Consider the following 17,994-nt stretch of genomic DNA (forward strand, 5'->3'; position numbering starts at 1 on the left):
TGACATGGATAATAACGATAAAAAGAAAACAATTTGTCTTGAAAGTTGAAACTATATTTTCCCCTCTGCATTTTTTGCAATAAAATTGTATGAAGGAAGGAAAAAGAATTAACAGATTTTTTTTTTTTAAATCTTGAAATTCATATCTGAATATATTTTTTTTATCCAACACAGCTGGTTGTATCATTGAGCAATGAACAAACTTGCAAGTCATTCTTACGTCAACTTGTCAAGTTTGTGTTGAACATGAGAAGATTTGGAAATACAATGTATTACCAGAGATGCCAACTTTTGGAAATCAGAAATAGGGAGGATTTGTAATCGACACCAATTAATGTGCGCGTAGCGCACATCTCGAGCGCGTAGCGCCCGACACATGCGGCCGGGGTCCAGGGCCCGCCTTAGGGCCCTGGAAGCTCTGGGGTTCTAGATGCTCTCTGGTGCAATCTGAGCCTTATTTTGGAGCATTTTACATGTGTATTTAGTTAAATAATTCCCCCTTTTTTTTTAAATAACATAAAAATTGTACAAAATGCATGATGAATTACTTTCAGACTTCCGATTACACAGGTACTTGATACTGTATTCGGTCTTATACTTCCGAGACCATTTCCTGGTCTTATTTTGCTGATTTTCCGCCATTTGGATTCTGTGGCAATATCCACGCATTGGTTACGGCGATCCATATGCTGAAACAATCTTTCGCTACTCTTAATTTGTCTTTTAACATAGTGGAATTATTACATGCCTAAGTTAGCAGATGATATTTCTCTTTCAATTCACAGATATATATACTGATAAGCGCCCTCCAAAAAAAAATCATAAAAAAAAAAAAAAAAAAAAAAAAAAAAAAAAAAAATCATTTTTTTTTTTTTTTTTTTTTTTAATAAATCGGGAGGATAAGGATGGTGATCGTAAGGTCGGGAGTTGGGGTGAATTATCGGGAGCCTCCCGATAAAATCGGGAGGGTTGGCATCTCTGTATTACATACATTGAATTTACCATCTTTTCACATACTCCACACAACAGTCCTTATAAAAAATATGATTTTTCTGAATATTTGATCTTTGCCTTTCCAAGGTGTCCAACAAACTTTTAGAACAGTTATTGAAACCATGCATCCAACCTTTAAAGTTGAAGAACTAGTTGGAAGGTTTTTTTTCCAGGCCAACTTTGCATATTGCTTTCCACACGTGGAAGAGTTGTATATTATTCAATGACTACAAATGGTTGTATAGGTCAACAGGAAGAGCACATCATCCTGTCTTAAATTTCCTCAAAAAACAAAAACATCTCCTTTCATAAGTTGCTTCTCAAATATTTAAACTTCTAGTATCTTCGTGTAAAAAGGATTTGATATATTATTTCATCTTTACAAGGAGTATGATATTTACCGTCATTATTTCAATTCATAGAGGACTGACGATATCTTTAAAAACGTAAGCTATCTATCACAAATGAATTTGTATTTGACAATAATGAATTACATGTAAGAACTGTATCATCATGAAGTATATATTTCTTTACTGCTATTCTATGCTTAAAAACTATCTGATATATCAAAACAGTAGCAATTTCCTATTGACATGTACACATCTAAAGAAATCAGAATATTGTCATGGTTTATGACCAAAAAGAGATCTTTGAGCAATTAGGAACGTTGTTCATACATACATCATGGTCACTGGTATAAAAAGACCACACGAGCTTAAGGAGAATGAGGTAGTTGGTATTTATTATTCTTTACATCTTATGTAGTTTCTATCTATTAAATTTTAACTGCCTAAAGAATTCTCTTTATTTCTCCATGGGAAAGAAATATCCCACCCCTTCTATAAATGACTGGGTTTGCAGCATAAATGGTAATAAATAGAAAATCAATCCTCATACAAAACGAAAACCCATCTTTGTCCACAGAGCTAGTTTCTGTATTTTTCCTATGCTGTTTACATTTGAATTTATCAAAATAAGATTGTTGTATATATTATGCATATCTCTCTTTTTTGGATTCTGCCAGTTCTTTTTGTTACCATCATTGGTGCTTCATTACACACACTAAATGTTACAGAATGTTAGCTATATAAATGCAGCATCGCCTAGACGATCCAATAATAATTCAACTTGCAATTAATGACATGTAGTCTATGAACTTACAACAAGGTGAGATCACTAAGCATAAATTGTTCTCTATCACATTAGCCTCCTGTTGATCGTCTGATGATGGAGGGAGCTAACTCTCTGTTGAAGATGAGTTCACGCCCTTCCGGCTCTGAACAGACGTTATAACATATTATAGAAATGAGCTCCTTATCAGCCAAGCTTAGCACACATTAAAAACTTGAGTGAGATAGTTATGTTACCGGGCGACCCTCTGCAATGGTTCATCCATGCTATGCACTCATCCACGTGTTACAACAATATAACAGAAAGTAGACTGCAAAATTTAGCTCATTTTATGAAGACAGAGACTGGAAGATTTACCACAGAAGGTCAATATCTATTCTACAATCTATAGAAGTCAAACACATGGGTTATGGTTAATAATTCTAGTGTTTTTCTAGGAAGTAAAATTGACAAGATTTACTCCAAATTTAGAAAACACAAACAGCTCCATTGATCCTACATGTAAGTCACAATATGCATATGGACCACATGGAAATATATAAAATCATATAAACGTACCATACACTTTAGTTACAAACATTGATAAGGAATGGCAACGGTAAATTACCTGGTTACCTGAATACATTCTGTGTTTCATTCTGACCAAAAGCTATTCAGTTTGACAGAACAAGTACAGCAGATAATTACATTGAAATCCAAAGGTTAAAAATAGGTCAAAGTTCACAGACATTTGAAAGGAACAGATCATACGTAGGATTCATCTGTATAATCAATGCTTTCAAGATTCTTTACAGTCATTTTCAAGTCTTTGCCAACCACTGTCTTTATTCTTTGCCAATCACTGCGTGCTTGACTCACTGTCTGCGCATTGTCGGATACCTTCTTAAGTCCATTCTTTGCATCCACGATTGATTTGGAGCGAGGAGAGGCGAGGGGTGAAGAGGGGGGTTCTGCATGAGGGTCGGGAAAGGGGAAGTGTAGGGCAGTGCTGCGTCCAGGGGCGGGGTCAGCAGAGTTGGATGAGTTGGTAGGTTCTTGTTGTCTTCTGCCGGGATGGTTACCAGCAGAGGTTCTACGAGGTACTTCTCCATTATGATGCCGTCTCCTAGGGGGTACCGGCTGGCTTGACCTGCGTGTGTTCTCAGCATTGCGTTGCTGGTGTTTGGTCCGTACCTCATTTCCTGCAGGCTTGGCTGTATCGCTACTGCTGCGCTGGACAGACGTGGAAGTAGACCCTTTGCGATTTGTGGCGACGCTATCACTAGATGTTCGCCTCACTCCGCGACTTTTGCTAGATCCATAACCATTCCTATACTCATCATCATCATCACTAGAATCGGTATCAGAGTCCAGGAAGATGATACCTCCAGCAGTGAGATGACGTTTAGGTTTGCCTGAACGATCTTCATGTCGATGTTTTGCCACGTTGACATCACCTGATCTCCTCCTTGGACTCTGGTCAGTGGCCAGAGTCAATGATTCACTGTCCAAACTCTTTGTGCTTTTCTGGAGCAATGCTCGTCTGTTCATGGCTTCCTGGTAAGTGGGTGGAGTTGTTCTGCATTGAGAGGAATCTGATTGGGTCTTACTGACACGCTGTTTGGTGTGCTGACCAATCGCGATGGAAGGACTGTTATTACGCTTGATGGGAGAAGGTGCCCTTTTCTCCGTCTGCTCTTGATGAGTGGGAAGACTACGTGGACTCTGGGACAAGGTGGTGGATCGAGTTGTAGCATCTTTTGGGAAGAACTCCCTAGGAGGAGTTGCTTCTTTGACTTGCGATGGTCTTAAATTGTGGTGCCTAGGTCGCACAGGTAAAGCAGTTGGACGAGAAGGCAAGCCTCGCGTGTCAGAGTTCATAAACTGTTTCTTGTAGGTTGGCTGGAAGCCATGCTGTCCTACGTTGGGCCCACTGCGAGGCGACAAGCGTCCAGCATTAGAGCTGGCAGCCTGCAATGTTTTAGTCATGTCTATCTCAGTCCTCTGGGGTTTCATACCCAGTTTAGATGAATGCAGTCTCTCAGAGGAACTAGAAGACTGTGCATCGCTCATTCTCTCTGATGATGAAGATGACATTGAGGAAGCACTGCGCCGACTGGACGTCAGTCGACGGGGGAATGTAGGTGACCCTGATCCAATGGAAGGAACAGATTGTCTACGTCCATATGACATGATGGGAGGCACTTCTTCTGTAGGAGTTGTAGGCATAGAATTCCCCCCTTGGGTATTACTTGGAATGAGTCCTTTCTCATTTATTAGCAAGCCAGAGCCATTTGCACTGGATTTCCTCGAGTTGGATCGCATGTCCTCCGGTAACATCGCACTCAACAAATTAGATGAACAGTCCTTGCTTAAATCTTTAATCAACTTTAAAGTGTCCTCACTGAGATTGTATTCCTGATCGGAGATGTCTGGGCTATTGTCTGCTGTATTGTTGGCTGAGCTTGCAAGCAGGGCCATGCGATGCCTTGCTGCTTCCTTCGAGATAGGGGCAGGCTCGGAACCTCTCCTCTGCCTCCAAAACAATTCATCACTGAACTGCGAGGATGTCTTAGCCGGTCTCCCACCAGCATTCGACACCACACTCGGTTTCTCCTTGGAATCCATGCCAGAGTCTGTTGTATCAGTGTTATCAGAATCAGGGTACAACTGATTATCACTGGACGTAATGCCAGAGTCCCTGCTCAAGGTCGATGGTGATAAGACCGGCGTGTTCCCGTAATGCCACTTATGGATGGCACCGATAGGCTCCTGTTCACTGTCATTTGCAAAGAACTCTTTCTCAATACTGTCCATAGAGGAGTCATCGCGCTTGATGTATGGCGAGATCTCGTTCAAACTATCAGAGTCGCCGCTGGAGTCGTGTCTCCTGCGCTCTGTCACCTGGACAGGAGGATCTCCAAAGAGAGTCAAGACATCATCACCAAACACTTCCTTCACGTTGTCAATCATGAACTCGACCACTGCAGGAATCTTCTTAGTGGCCATAGCCTGCAAACATAAAAAGGATGAACCATTTAATAAATATTGTTACATAAAAGGTGTTACTATTTAGTAATATAGCCACATAAAATCACTACAAATTTCAGAACAATCTGATAAAAAGCATCACATATTAGCTAAAACAAGCGTGTGTACATTGACCTTAGTACAGTGAAACCTGTATATAAAGACTGCTCTAAGAAAACATGAAAAGTGGTCTTTATAAGCAGGTAGTATCATGTATAGGTTCCTTTAGTACTGTAGGTCTCAATGAGAAACCATATTCAAGGGAAACAAAACGTGTGGTCTTTATAGACAGGTGGTGTTTATGTACAGGTTCCTTTAGTACAGGTTTCAATGAGAAACCATATTCAAGAGAAACAAAAAGTGTGGTATTTGTAGAAAGATGGTCGCTAAAGTAGGTTTGACTGTACTGCTTTATGTTGGACCCCCAAAAAAGGGTTGGAGCAATCGCTGTCAGAAGAGCAAAAGATTTGTGACTAGCTAGGGAGGATTGTTTAGTACAGGTTTCAATGAGAAACCATAATCAAGAGAAACAACAATTGTGGTCTTTCTGTACAGGTTTGAATGAACTGCTATATGTCAAACATAAATACAATGCTGTCAGGAGAGCAACCGATTCGTGACTAGCTACGGAGGGAGGATTGTTACACACCTGAGTGACAGGCCCAGCGTTGGCTAGAGACCAGAGCATGCTTGGTGCCACACAGATAGACAGGTTGTAGCTGTTCATGTTGTTCTCATCCATATGAAGAGAGACATAGTGGAGCACGTTGAACAGGTGCCGTAGCAAGACCTGGTTGATGTCCAGCAGTTGATCAAGCAAGCTACAATGAAGATAATTATAGAAATATAGTAAATATCATATATTATTATAACAATGCTTAAAATACATAACAACAACAGCAACAACAACACAAATAATAGTAATTATAACAAAAATAATGACAGAAAACAAGTATACTAATAAAGTCAATTAATGAATAACCCATAAGATAAGCTTTGCATTGCAACATGTTTCGAGCTCTGCAACAATAAAATGGCAGTTTTATTGAAACATATGTTAACCATTTCTGGAAATACTCTATGACACTATATGGATCAACTAACACATGGTTATGGGTACAAATAGTACATGTAGACTGCACATGTTTGTTTCATCAGTCAACCAAACCCCGGGGAGGTGGAATCACTCCCTCATATCTCTATGGATTCCAAACCCCTGCTTTTCTCAATGGTACAACCCTCTCTTGTTGCAGTAACATGTACCAGGATGAATCCATTGTGATTTCTAGGGGGTTTCAACTCACCTTTTGATGGCCTGTAGTCTCTCCTCCTTGTCTGCAATATCTATCGTGTTGATCCATTCCTCACACTGACTGCACACCAGTAAACTGTCTGGCAGACTCCGAAGAAAGTCCTGGGGAAAAAAAAGAGACAAATGTCATCAAAATATGAGTAAATTTTGGTTAGGTCAATATGGGGCGGGGTGGGGGGGGGGGGGGGTGAGCAATCTTTGGCACTTTTTCAAAGAAAACATGTATTCAACAACATTCAAATACACTGAACCCAATACCGCTAAGGAATATATAACAGAAAGAAAAAAGAGTGTTTTCACATCAAAATACTTTATTATAGCCCTATGCCATGTGACTTCTCATGAGCTCTTATTAAAATTTGTCCTTTTCCCCTCCTTCCTCAATCATATCTCAAAGATAACCCTTGGCCTGGTCACTTAATGACTCCCTATCCAACCTACACAGGCAGCTGACATTTCTAACAACTCGGGGGCGATAATTCTGGCGACTCCAGGAAATGGTCGCAGGAAATCAGCGACTCTGACCAGCGAATCGTTGCCTCTGACCGGCAAGGCATCAGCATGTTAACCAATCAGCTGTTGTGTCTTTTGCAAACGGTCAACTTGATTTTTGCTTGTATGTATATGTAGTGCATGTAGTATGTATTTGCTATGGTGGCAGAGAGTCATTTTTTAACAGTTTTTAAACCTTTGAAATCAAGAACCACTGCTGAAATGTAACATAAATTTCATATCTATGTTGTAAATAGGTTGAAGTCTGAATTGATAAAGATGGTTTGTTTGCTTTGCTCAAGTTGGAGGTTTTTAACAATTCTTTTCCAAAAGCTGTGGTTGTATAAATATATCGATGATCCTTTACTCATTTCAATGAAATTATGCCCCAATTATCTGCAATAAGATCACAAAGTGGTGAGTCATTGAAATGAGTTAGTGATCATCAATATATTTATACATGAACAACCATATCTTTTGGAAAAGAATTGCCTCAATTATCTGCGATAAGATATCACCAAGCGGTGAGTCGGTGCATACCTTTAGAACCGATGCAGCAACATGGATGGACACATCGTCCAGACTGCACTGCTCCCCAGCATCGAGGGCCTCCCGTAGCTCACGACACACCCTGGCGTTGGCAGACTTTCTGAAGATGCCCGTCACAAACGGGGCCTGGTGGTAGAGGGTGGTGAGGAGGTCCATTACGGGCTTGGGCAGGGTGTTATCAGGGCACACCATGCTCAGCGGGAGACCAAATAACCTGCAGGAGATGGAGAGAGAGATTGGAAGAGACCTAGTTATTTATAGTGCTGTTTGTGGTATGAAATTTAGAGAGAGAGAGGGATAAGGGAGGGAGAGAGAAATAAGGGAGAGAGGGAGAAGGGGGAGGGGGGGGGGGGGGGGGGGGAGGAAAGACGGAAAAGAGATGGAGCAAAGATCGAAAGACAAACAGAAGTATAGAGACAGACATACTGAGAGTGACAAATATAAAGCATGATACAATAGAAGAGACTACAAGAGAGAAAGATAGAGAGAGATAGAGAGACAGAGAAACAGAGAGAAAGAGATACAGAGATTAGGGCAGGGGAAAAAGGAGAGAGAGAGAGAGAGAGAGAGAGAGACAGACAGAAAGAGAAAGACATACAGTGAGTTTGCTAAAAATATTACCTTGCATGAGGCGAGATCGGTGATGATCCCGGTGATGACCCATCTTTATTTGAGATACTCCTCTTGAAGGAGAGCTTGAACGGAGACTTACGCCCTTTTTTCAGTCTTCTCTGGATAGCTGAGGAGTCTATACATGGAAAAGAAAGGGTCGAGCTGGTAAATCATCTTGCCATCACATCATCACAACTAACTACAAATAATTGCATCTGCTCTTTTTTCAGAAAAATTCCATACCTCCAATTTGCTCTCAGCCAATTAAATTTGATGATTTCAGTAGCTTTTAAAGCCCCACTGTACTACTTATAGCTACTTGTGCCCCTTATAAAACAAACAATACCTAATCTGTGCCTGTTGGTCCCCCAGGATCCCCTTTTCTTTATGTTAATTGAGAGCTGATTTGATGAGATAACCACCTGTCAGTGACCTTGCAGGGAGGTCTAATCCCCCTGGCCAAACTAGTACAGACAGGCTTTAACAGTTACCGCAGCTTATCATTGTTAACAAGTTTTATGAAACAGGGCCTTGGTATTTACCAATTCCTCCTGAACCCGTCTTTCCCTTCCTCCTGATAATGAACTGACACTGATGTTCTCTCAGTTCGTTCTCAGCGGAGGAGAGGTGCTCCATCTCAGAACTAAACACCACATCACTTGGTTTGTCTTGTGCATCACGTATGTGGCTCATCTTGATTGCATATGGATACTCGTGACCTGCAAAAGAAGAGGCAATTCCACATTTATCTATACAACAGTTTCACATTAATCTTTTATCTATCAACAACAACAACAACAGGTTATTTCATCGTTGTTTGAATTAAGCATCTGTTAAACCAAATCAATTTTACTTGTTAATATTTATCCACAACTGCAATATACTATTCCTCTTTTCTTACACTAGAGTTTTACATAAATTTCATATAGTTTTTTTAAAAAAGAGTTCATTTGTTGTAGATCAGAGGAGAAGGAGATTGTTTCATCAAACTATTTTTTTCACACATTTGGTTCCTAACTTCCTATTATGACTAAAGGTGAATATACAAGCTTGAGTGTCAGGAGTGGCTTGACATTATACATACATACATACATGCATACGTACGTACATGTAATGCGCTGTACAAGCATGCATCTGTTTAATGCTTTACATTAACCCACTCCCCTTCAACTCATGGATACAAATTAATCATCGACATGACTTACCTATGAGAGGATAGAGCGAGTCTTCCCTGCCTGACTGAACCCAGAGCTGGTAATCATTTCTCGCTTCTTCTGGCATACCAAACTCCTGCATGGCCATATCAAGCAGGTTGCTTGAATGCTGATGGTTACCAATCTGCAAGGTTTTGGACTGGGGAACAAAGAACAAAAAAACAGAAACATTACATTACGTGTTAATCATGCACATCTGTATTTTAGAATATAGAGTATGCCATTTTGGTAACAAAGATACTGGTATATAACAAAAATAATGCAGATTTGTGTTATTCAACAATATATAAATATACCGGTAGAAGATATCTGACAGCATGTCAGCAAATACTTGCCCATTTTGTTTGGCATGACAAAAAGATCACATCAGAAAGAGTATAATTTCCTTAAACAAAGTCCTTCTAGAGTTACACTGCTACTGCCAGAGCAACTTCTCTGCGATCGAGTGCCAGCACACACAGCGACAAGTTGCAAGTCTGTGTTGACCAAATAGGGCAAGGATAAGACTGACAGCCAATTAGCTTCTATCCCACACAACTTACAGCTTTCCCTTAGCGCCAAAGCGGAAGCAAAGATAATCATCAGAAATGACATCATCAGAGGCTAAAACTCATAATTTGGTTTGTGAGATCCCTCTGTAACAGCCAAGACATGCGAGACATCTAGTCTCTACTAAGAAGGCTAGAATTTGAATGTCTCTATGATCATTATACAATAACAATCTTGAACATCTTAGAAAGGATCTCTCACAATGATGCTAAATTACTTTGATGCCAAAAACATATTCAATAAATGACTAGTTCCCCACTGCTTGATATATTCATTTAGACATGTAAATAAATGAAAGTAAATAAAAACAGCTCCATGTAACTATGAGGTAAGAGAAGCATAAACTTTGATGATACAATATGTAGAGCTTGTGCTACAACTAGACAAAACTGAGCTACATGTAAGCCAGGGGGAAGTTTGTATGACAACAAATCTTGGATTTTTAGTCACCGTCTGAGAAGGAGACATGAAGACTGCAGATTCACAAATCAGTGGGGAGTTTTCTGACGTGATCTAATAGGGAAGTGGTCGGGACAGGTGAAAAGTTCATCTTTGTGATGCAGATGAGATTCTTCGAATAGTTTGGGGAGGGGTTTCAGAGAAGGTTGACTGAAAACTTCCTCTCTGTCTCTCATGCATGGTATATACTTGATATAAATCATTGTTCCTTCTATTTTACATGATGGGAATCTATGCATCAAGACATGGGTAATTTTTGCAATTTCATTTTATAAAACTCAAACCATCAATAATCTGGAAAGTAAGAGAGAAACTGAGAGAAGAGGAGGGGGTTGGTTTAGGGAAGAGTATACTATTTCATTTCTCCTACGAGCCCTTGCTAGATTTGGTCAATAAGCCCGTCGGATTTGTTAATAATCCATGTTAATTCTTACCGGAAATGCGGAGTACTCTTGGTCTCTATTGAGAACCCTGACTTGTACAGTCTTGCCTTCGTCTTCTTTCCTCTTCACCTCAATGTGCCTAGAAACAAAATGAAAAACATGAAATCAATGAAAATATAACAGATTCATCATTTACTATCTGGTGAATCTATTCGACATGTATACTATTAAAAAAAAGAAAAGAAACAGGGTGGATATATGAGTCTGAGATATTTAACACTATTGTGGTCAGGTCTGAACATGTTTATTTGAGACTTTTATGATTCATTTTGTGATTAAAACAAAACTGACACAAAGTGCTTGGTGATCTCCAAGAAACAATAAAATATAAATTGACCAACACTTAGTGGTCTGAAAGATTCAATGTTCATTAGAGTTTGGACAATGTTACTTCCATGTATGATAGAGTTTACCCTGTTCAAATTATATGTCTTTGCTGTTACCACAACCTTTGTTACAGTGTAGGTAGAAGTACCCTTTTAAGATCAGTATTCAGGGAAAAAAGCATACACCCTTTTCAACTTCCGGATAATGTGTTAAGGGATGCTAAAAGGTAACAGCTTAACTTAATAAAACATTCAATAGAGAAGGCAAATATTCACCCAGCTGTATACATTATTTTTCATCTAGTCTAGAAAAGGGTCAAATCTGGTACCCATTATAAATCTGGGGCTCTCAGTATCCATTTGAAATCACAAGTACAAATTGGTTGCTAATTCACCCTAGCCAGAGGGAGAGAGTGTGTTTGATGCGAGGGGTGAAGGTTGGTTCATATCTTTCAAGTTTCAGGTCTCACGAGATGAAAATTTGAGGGAAGTCTAACAAGGAGTAAGCCAAAAACAAATCTCAAAACTTCCTCTCTATTTTTTTCTTCTTCAAGTTGGTATGTTTCTGTTAAACTTGTAAGGCATTCCTACCAAGAGTATACATGTAGTTTGTGAACTGTCCCATTAAATGGCCTAGGAGTTGGTTCTTATCATCATACATCTAAACTACCCTGGTATTTCTACATGACAAGCTTTTATACGGCAAGCTAAATGGACACTGAAAAGGATATTTTACAAAATGTAAATGCATCACTGAAGCTTCCCAATATCATTTCACAAAAGACACTCGGTGTTATTTTATGAAAAAAAATGTACAGATGGAATCCTATTTGAATGAGCCCCTCACACGCCTACAAGTAAAATATTTCTGATTGACAGGGTAAAACATCCCTTTAAACAAGACTACGGTGCGATCAGAAAATCATCCAATTGAAACCTTGGAGACGATTCAAGTAACGTTTAATATGAACATGGCCTACCATGCTGATGTGATTTGTTGTGTGTGTGTGGGGTGGTTTGTAACATGATCCTGTGTGAACAGATCCAATAGAGGAATACCACGTTTTTCTTATTTCATTCTATGAAGAACGTCAATGCCGCCGCCGTGTACACGAGAGAGGTGGATCGGAAGTCACATAATGACATTTGGTTTGGAATCCCATTGTGAGTCTCTCTCTCTCTCTCTCAGTCACTATCTCTCTGTGTGTTCAACTCAAACAGACCTCACGCTAACCCATCTTAAACAAATTCCCCCTCGCTTTTTAATCAAATAAACATAAGTCAAAAAGTATTGATAAGCCTTCCATATGGCAGATGTAGCTGAATTGGCGGTGAATTGATTTTGATTTAAATGGTATCCTAGAAGAATACTGAAAGACATCAATTACAGGCAGACAGGGAATGTACTGAGAAACTCCAAACAAGAAGAAATGTTTTGAAGAGGAGCCGGCATGTCCTTGATGCTGTGTATTCTACACTATTCAATATTGACTGTTACACTCCAAACTATCGAGTACCTCTCCCTAATGGCACCAGACACTTCTTTGAAAAAAAAATGTTGTTTGTAAGAAAGGAACTCTAATTTCTCCTTGCGATTGAAAACACTAGTACACTGAAAGGTATGGTACAGCACGCTACGCTGTTCTGAGAGGTTGCGTAACAGGAGCTGCGGAAAATATGGGCCAACAGTCACTATCCTACACATAATGAATTATGAACTTCAACCCTGGACCAAACACTATATCTAACCCAAACCCTAACTTAACCTAAAACCCAACTGATAACAACCCTAACCCTAACCTTATATCTTCGACAAAATAAAGCTCAGAGCAATTTTCACCAGAGCATACATGTACATGCTTGTCAGAGAACTATCCTAGACACGGAGAGACATGGTGAAAAATAAGAAATATTTTCTTACGTGCTAAGTTTCTGCCACCACAGCTCCCTCTCTTGATTGGATGCAAACGTGAGCACCACGTTGTTGGTCGGCCAACCGAGGACGAAAGAACAGTCATGTGACTTGATGACCTCACTGACCTCGTCGATACAGGTGTTAAGCCAGAGCTCCCCGACCCTTAACCTGTGTTTCAGTCTGAGGGATGTGGCTGACCTGATCACAAAGAAAGAGGCAAGAAGATGGTTGATGAATAAAAAGTATTGAACAAGAACTTTGTGGTACAGCCTGCAGAATAGAAATGAGTAAGGAAATTAATCACTAGTCCAACTTCATAGGCTCACAAGAGACCCACAGGTGCGATACATCTGGAACAGACTCTGATGTAAGCCAAACTGCCTTGACCTGAGAGGACTGTGAAAGAATCACAATTTTATTTCTATGCTTTGTTTCTTTACTTCTTTGCCTGTTTGCATTTGTTTATTTTCACCAAAGAGTCCCAAAACTTTGAAGAATGCGCAAAAAAAAAAAAATCCTTACTTTGGTTAATGCTTCTATGCTTTGTTTCTTCATCTCTTTGCTTGATTGCTTATGTTTATTTTCACCAAAGAGTCCCAAAACTTTGAAGAATGTGCAAGCAAAATATCCTTACTTTGGTTTACCAAAGTGTCCCACAAATTTCAAGAATGTGCAAAAAACAGAAGATCCTTACTTTGGTTTGGCGATGAGCAGAGTATCATTCATGAGGACCAGGTATCTGTTCTGGATCTGTGGTCCAATGGAGATCTGTACAGGTCCCTCCATGATGTAGAGCCTCTTGCAGGGGGGTGCTTCAGCCGTAGGAGAGGGGAGATCCCTGGACCCAACGCCGGGGATGTTCAGGCTGGTTGATAGCGATAGTGCGCCCAGTTCCAGGGCCATCATGCTGCCTGGAGGACTGTTATTGTTGTTGCTGTTGAAGAGAAGAGACAAAAGTAGAAATAAATTATGATTGAATTGAATGAAGAAGTAGATCATCATGTTATCATGATTGCTTATTTATGGTACAGACATTTAAATAAAAATACAAGTGAATTGCCAGAATTGCCACTGCTTTCTGATGGTTGCGGACATATATACAATGCCTTCCAGATCATACATTTAAAAAAGGATTTTACAGGGCTAAAAGATTTAGTTGAATACTATGTCTTGATACAGTTTCATCAACATGCTACATGGGAATGATAAGGCTGATATTGATGATCATTAAAGCAAATAATATTCTTTCACAACATGTACTGTAGAGCAAAATGGGTTAGGAGAAGAAGGTTGTACATTGTATGGGTCCTGGACAGAGGTGTAGAGGAAAGGTTGAAGGGGCGAAGTAACCCCAGGCAGGACCACCATACAGGTGGCTCGAGGGGTGTGAGATGGAGGGCTTGGTGGCTGCCGAGGGGTGCAAGTGTTTAACCCTATCTGGGCTAGCTCCGGAGTATGGATATGGGTTGAGTGACACGGGTAAACATGTCAAGTGGTAGCCGGAGGAGGGCTGGCGTTGAGGGAGGGAGGGAGACAAGGTTGCTGTCTTGGGTTATTTATATTGGAAGACAAGAACAGAGGGAAGAGGAGAGCACAGATGGGATGACAAGCAGTAAAAGGCTCCAGAAATAACACATACCAAACACAAAATAGCTAGAGTATACTGGAGCAGTTATTATCAGGAGTTATTATCAGGTGAACGAGGTACAGGGAGGAGAAACAGATATTCAAGAACGAGAAAGAAAAATAAACATGACGAGTCACAAGTTATGATAAAGTGCTCAACTGGGTGAGAGGAAAGAGAGAGAGAGAGAGAGAGAGAGAAAGAGAGAGAGAGAGAGAGAGATGAGTATAATTATGATGATGAGATATGATCGACATATTCAGAGTGACAAAAGAGAAAACAAAGAAAAAGAAGAAAAAAATTGAAACAAGTAATCAAGAAAGAATGGAGATATCGATATGGCATGGTCTATAGGCAACCATTGCAACATATGATGAATCATTTAGGAAATGAATGACTCCAAGAGCCTGATGCATATCTCCTTCGAGTATGAGTAATGTCACAAACTATTTGAATGCTTTTCAGTAATTTGTCAGTCAAGATGCCCATTGCTTGAATGTAAGGAAATACTCCACACTTCACTCCCATTTTCCGAGAAGAGGAATGTGAAATCGAAAATTTGATTAGTGGTAACGAGAACTAGAACGATATTTGGAAGGAGAAATTGGGCGAGGGCGAGGTCTGTGAGGTGATCGTGGTTTCTGAAACGTATCAAATGGAGGATGAAGACAAATATCGTCTGTGCCATTTCACAGTATGACATGTCCAAAAGAATGGAAGAAGTTCTGTTTTAAGGATTGGAGCAGGTATTTCAGGCTGACCCCTGTTAACCCTTTTCATCCGAGAAGAATGACTGGGGGCCATGAACTGTCAAGTATGACCACATCATCATTCATGAATGTTATGAATAATACTTCTGACACCACTAAATGATTTCATGTCTAATGTTTCACTCTCCTTCTGTCTATCTTTCTCTGTCATTCATTACCCATCTTTCTCATCTTCTTCCTTCTTGAGTTCGACCCCTTAGTTGTTCATGAATGTTATGCATAATGCTTCTGATAACACAACACATTTTGTAATATTCCCTGTCTCTATCTCTCTCTCTCTCTCTCTTTGAATTGAATAGGAAGGAAGTCCCTTCATTTATTGACCATTTAAAACAACAAAATATACAAAACAACAATACAATAGAAGAATGATATCAAATAACAACAACATACAAAAGTAATAATGGTCAGGGTCCCTGAGAAGCAAGACTGCTTGTAGTCGGGACTCTCTGTTTCCTTCTTTCTCTCTTGTACTCATTCTTCTTCATCTTATATGTATTATGTACACTATTTTCTCTCTTTCCTTTCCTTTTATTTAGTTTCAGAAGAACCAACATAACTTTACTTAACGAAACTTAAAACAAAACTATTTTCAAATGAAAAGCTAGTACTCTCCCAACTTCGACAAATCTTCCCATTTTGAATAAATAAACCAAATCGCATACACAATATGGCCACCAGCTCCACCAGTGAAAAGCTTTGAGGATGAATCGCTCCAATGAGGAGCACTATCTGTGTGACTGTACAAGGTCAAAAGGTCGTTGATTGGTATGCAGGCGAGCTGCGTTGATTTCTCACACACTGCCCGATTCGATGAGAGAGAGAGATAGAACCAGAACTCGGCCAAAGTACAACAAATGTGGCAGTATTAAAAAAAAATTGGGGGATAGTTCATGCTCTTTTTACTTCTAAGAAGCAATTTAATATGCACATCTCCTTCAAGAGTTCCAGGATGAAAAGTATGTATGATTAAATAAATTGTAAATACTATGACAGTTTTAATCATTTATACAGGGATCGATGGCTAAACTATTATTATGGCCAAACAAGGAAGATCCATAGACTGAAATACTCATGTAATTATGTAGCAGACATAGGTCTATGCCTTAAAACTGATATCATGGAGATTTTTTGATAAAGAGAGGTTGTCCTACAATCGTCAAATATTCACAACATTTTTTCAGAGCCACTTCCCCTTCTGAAATACAATCCTTTTTTCTCATAACAAATGTCACACCAGACCTAGAGTGGTATCCCATCATGCACAGCATCACATTCGACGGGCTCCACATTGATATCCCAGCATGCATAGCATATTTGATAGACTCCCTATCAATCCAAGCAACCTTTTTGACACCTTCAACCCAAAATATTTTACGATTTGAAAAGAAGGATGGTATTGAATTCAGATAGACAGACATAGCTTTATGATTTCAACTCATCAAAACAGGAAGTATCCAACTGTCACGTATTACTGATAAACGTGAACAAAGTTGTCATAATATATCTGGTGTACAGAAAAAACATAGAATGTACCTGAACGCAAGCAGAGAACCATCTGCTGGATTCCAAGAAGATGTTTATTTAATATACTCCAACTTTATAGAAGTAGTATCCTTTTGCCTCTATAGCAGGAAATAAATGTATCATAATTTGTTTACATTTTATACATATTTTGTTTTCAAGAGGATGTGAAATTGAGAAGGAAATTATTGAAAAAAGGAAACAATATCCAATGGAGAATCTTCAAATATGGTTATTTACAACAACAACAAAATCTGCAAAGTAATACTATTCACCTTCGATGTTTGTTGATGTATTCCCTAGACATGGTGAAATATTAATCCATCCAATTGCCTAATAAGTGTTGAGGATAACTCATCTCATTTGAAGTCTAAAGAAAGCCCTCTAGGGTAGGTTATGACATGATACCGATCAAACACGGTATACATGTATATGTTCATACAGACATTAGCTTGCAGCATATGCATCTGCCACTCAAATATCCATATCAGAATTACAATTCACACAATATCCTATTAAAGAAACATCCCAAGATGGGGACCATGGTAGAAACATTCAGATCAGACCACGGTCCCTGTCAGGTTCTTCAGTAGGTCCATGGTTCTTCCAAGATGCTGCGAATCCTGTGTCCACATCACATGCACATTGGAAGTGTGATGAATCCAAGTGACAACGCAAGATCTCCTGTAGTACCTTACAAGTCCCCCTCTTCAATAACGACTTCCAACTCTCCATATAAATCTGTACCCATATGGAGGTGGAGGCTTCCCAAAGACATATCACATAACCATGTTGACAACACGCTCTACTCTGTATTCTGGGTGATATGTTCCAAACTTGCCAATAACAGACACCATAATAGGGCCCAGACTTCTAGTAATGGTTTCATCAGAAAAACAAGCAGAAGGTAAAAGAAGTCCTTTACTTGAGCCTTCAGAAGTCCTATAGTTCTGCTTAGACAAAATTAAAGAAATTTTCCACATGGAATACACTGTACGTCTAACATGCATGAATCCTTTAAGCTGCAATAACAGATCTTCCGTATACACAGAAATGGCATGATACTAAAATC

General features: G+C 39.4%; 1 protein-coding gene across 5 annotated transcripts in view; it reads right to left on the reverse strand.

Annotated features, from left to right (window-relative positions):
* Positions 1-1,019: 1,019 nt before the first annotated feature.
* The window catches only part of LOC582570, a 59,662-nt gene continuing 42,687 nt past the window's right edge, over positions 1,020-17,994 (reverse strand). For all 5 annotated transcript variants that reach the window (XM_030994913.1, XM_011681363.2, XM_003727510.3 and 2 more), the window contains 10 exons: positions 13,699-13,938; positions 13,011-13,202; positions 10,755-10,842; positions 9,304-9,451; positions 8,641-8,817; positions 8,108-8,234; positions 7,478-7,700; positions 6,438-6,547; positions 5,783-5,954; positions 1,020-5,115 (listed from right to left, as the gene is read on the reverse strand). In XM_030994913.1, the coding sequence (XP_030850773.1) occupies positions 2,869-5,115; positions 5,783-5,954; positions 6,438-6,547; positions 7,478-7,700; positions 8,108-8,234; positions 8,641-8,817; positions 9,304-9,451; positions 10,755-10,842; positions 13,011-13,202; positions 13,699-13,938 (3,724 nt within the window). In that variant the 3' untranslated portion in view covers positions 1,020-2,868. The remainder of the gene's footprint in view (positions 5,116-5,782; positions 5,955-6,437; positions 6,548-7,477; positions 7,701-8,107; positions 8,235-8,640; positions 8,818-9,303; positions 9,452-10,754; positions 10,843-13,010; positions 13,203-13,698; positions 13,939-17,994) is intronic.

This window comes from Strongylocentrotus purpuratus, unplaced genomic scaffold (genome assembly GCF_000002235.5).
Source record: "Strongylocentrotus purpuratus isolate Spur 01 unplaced genomic scaffold, Spur_5.0 spur5_scaffold_21, whole genome shotgun sequence".
Lineage (NCBI taxonomy): Eukaryota > Metazoa > Echinodermata > Echinoidea > Camarodonta > Strongylocentrotidae > Strongylocentrotus > Strongylocentrotus purpuratus.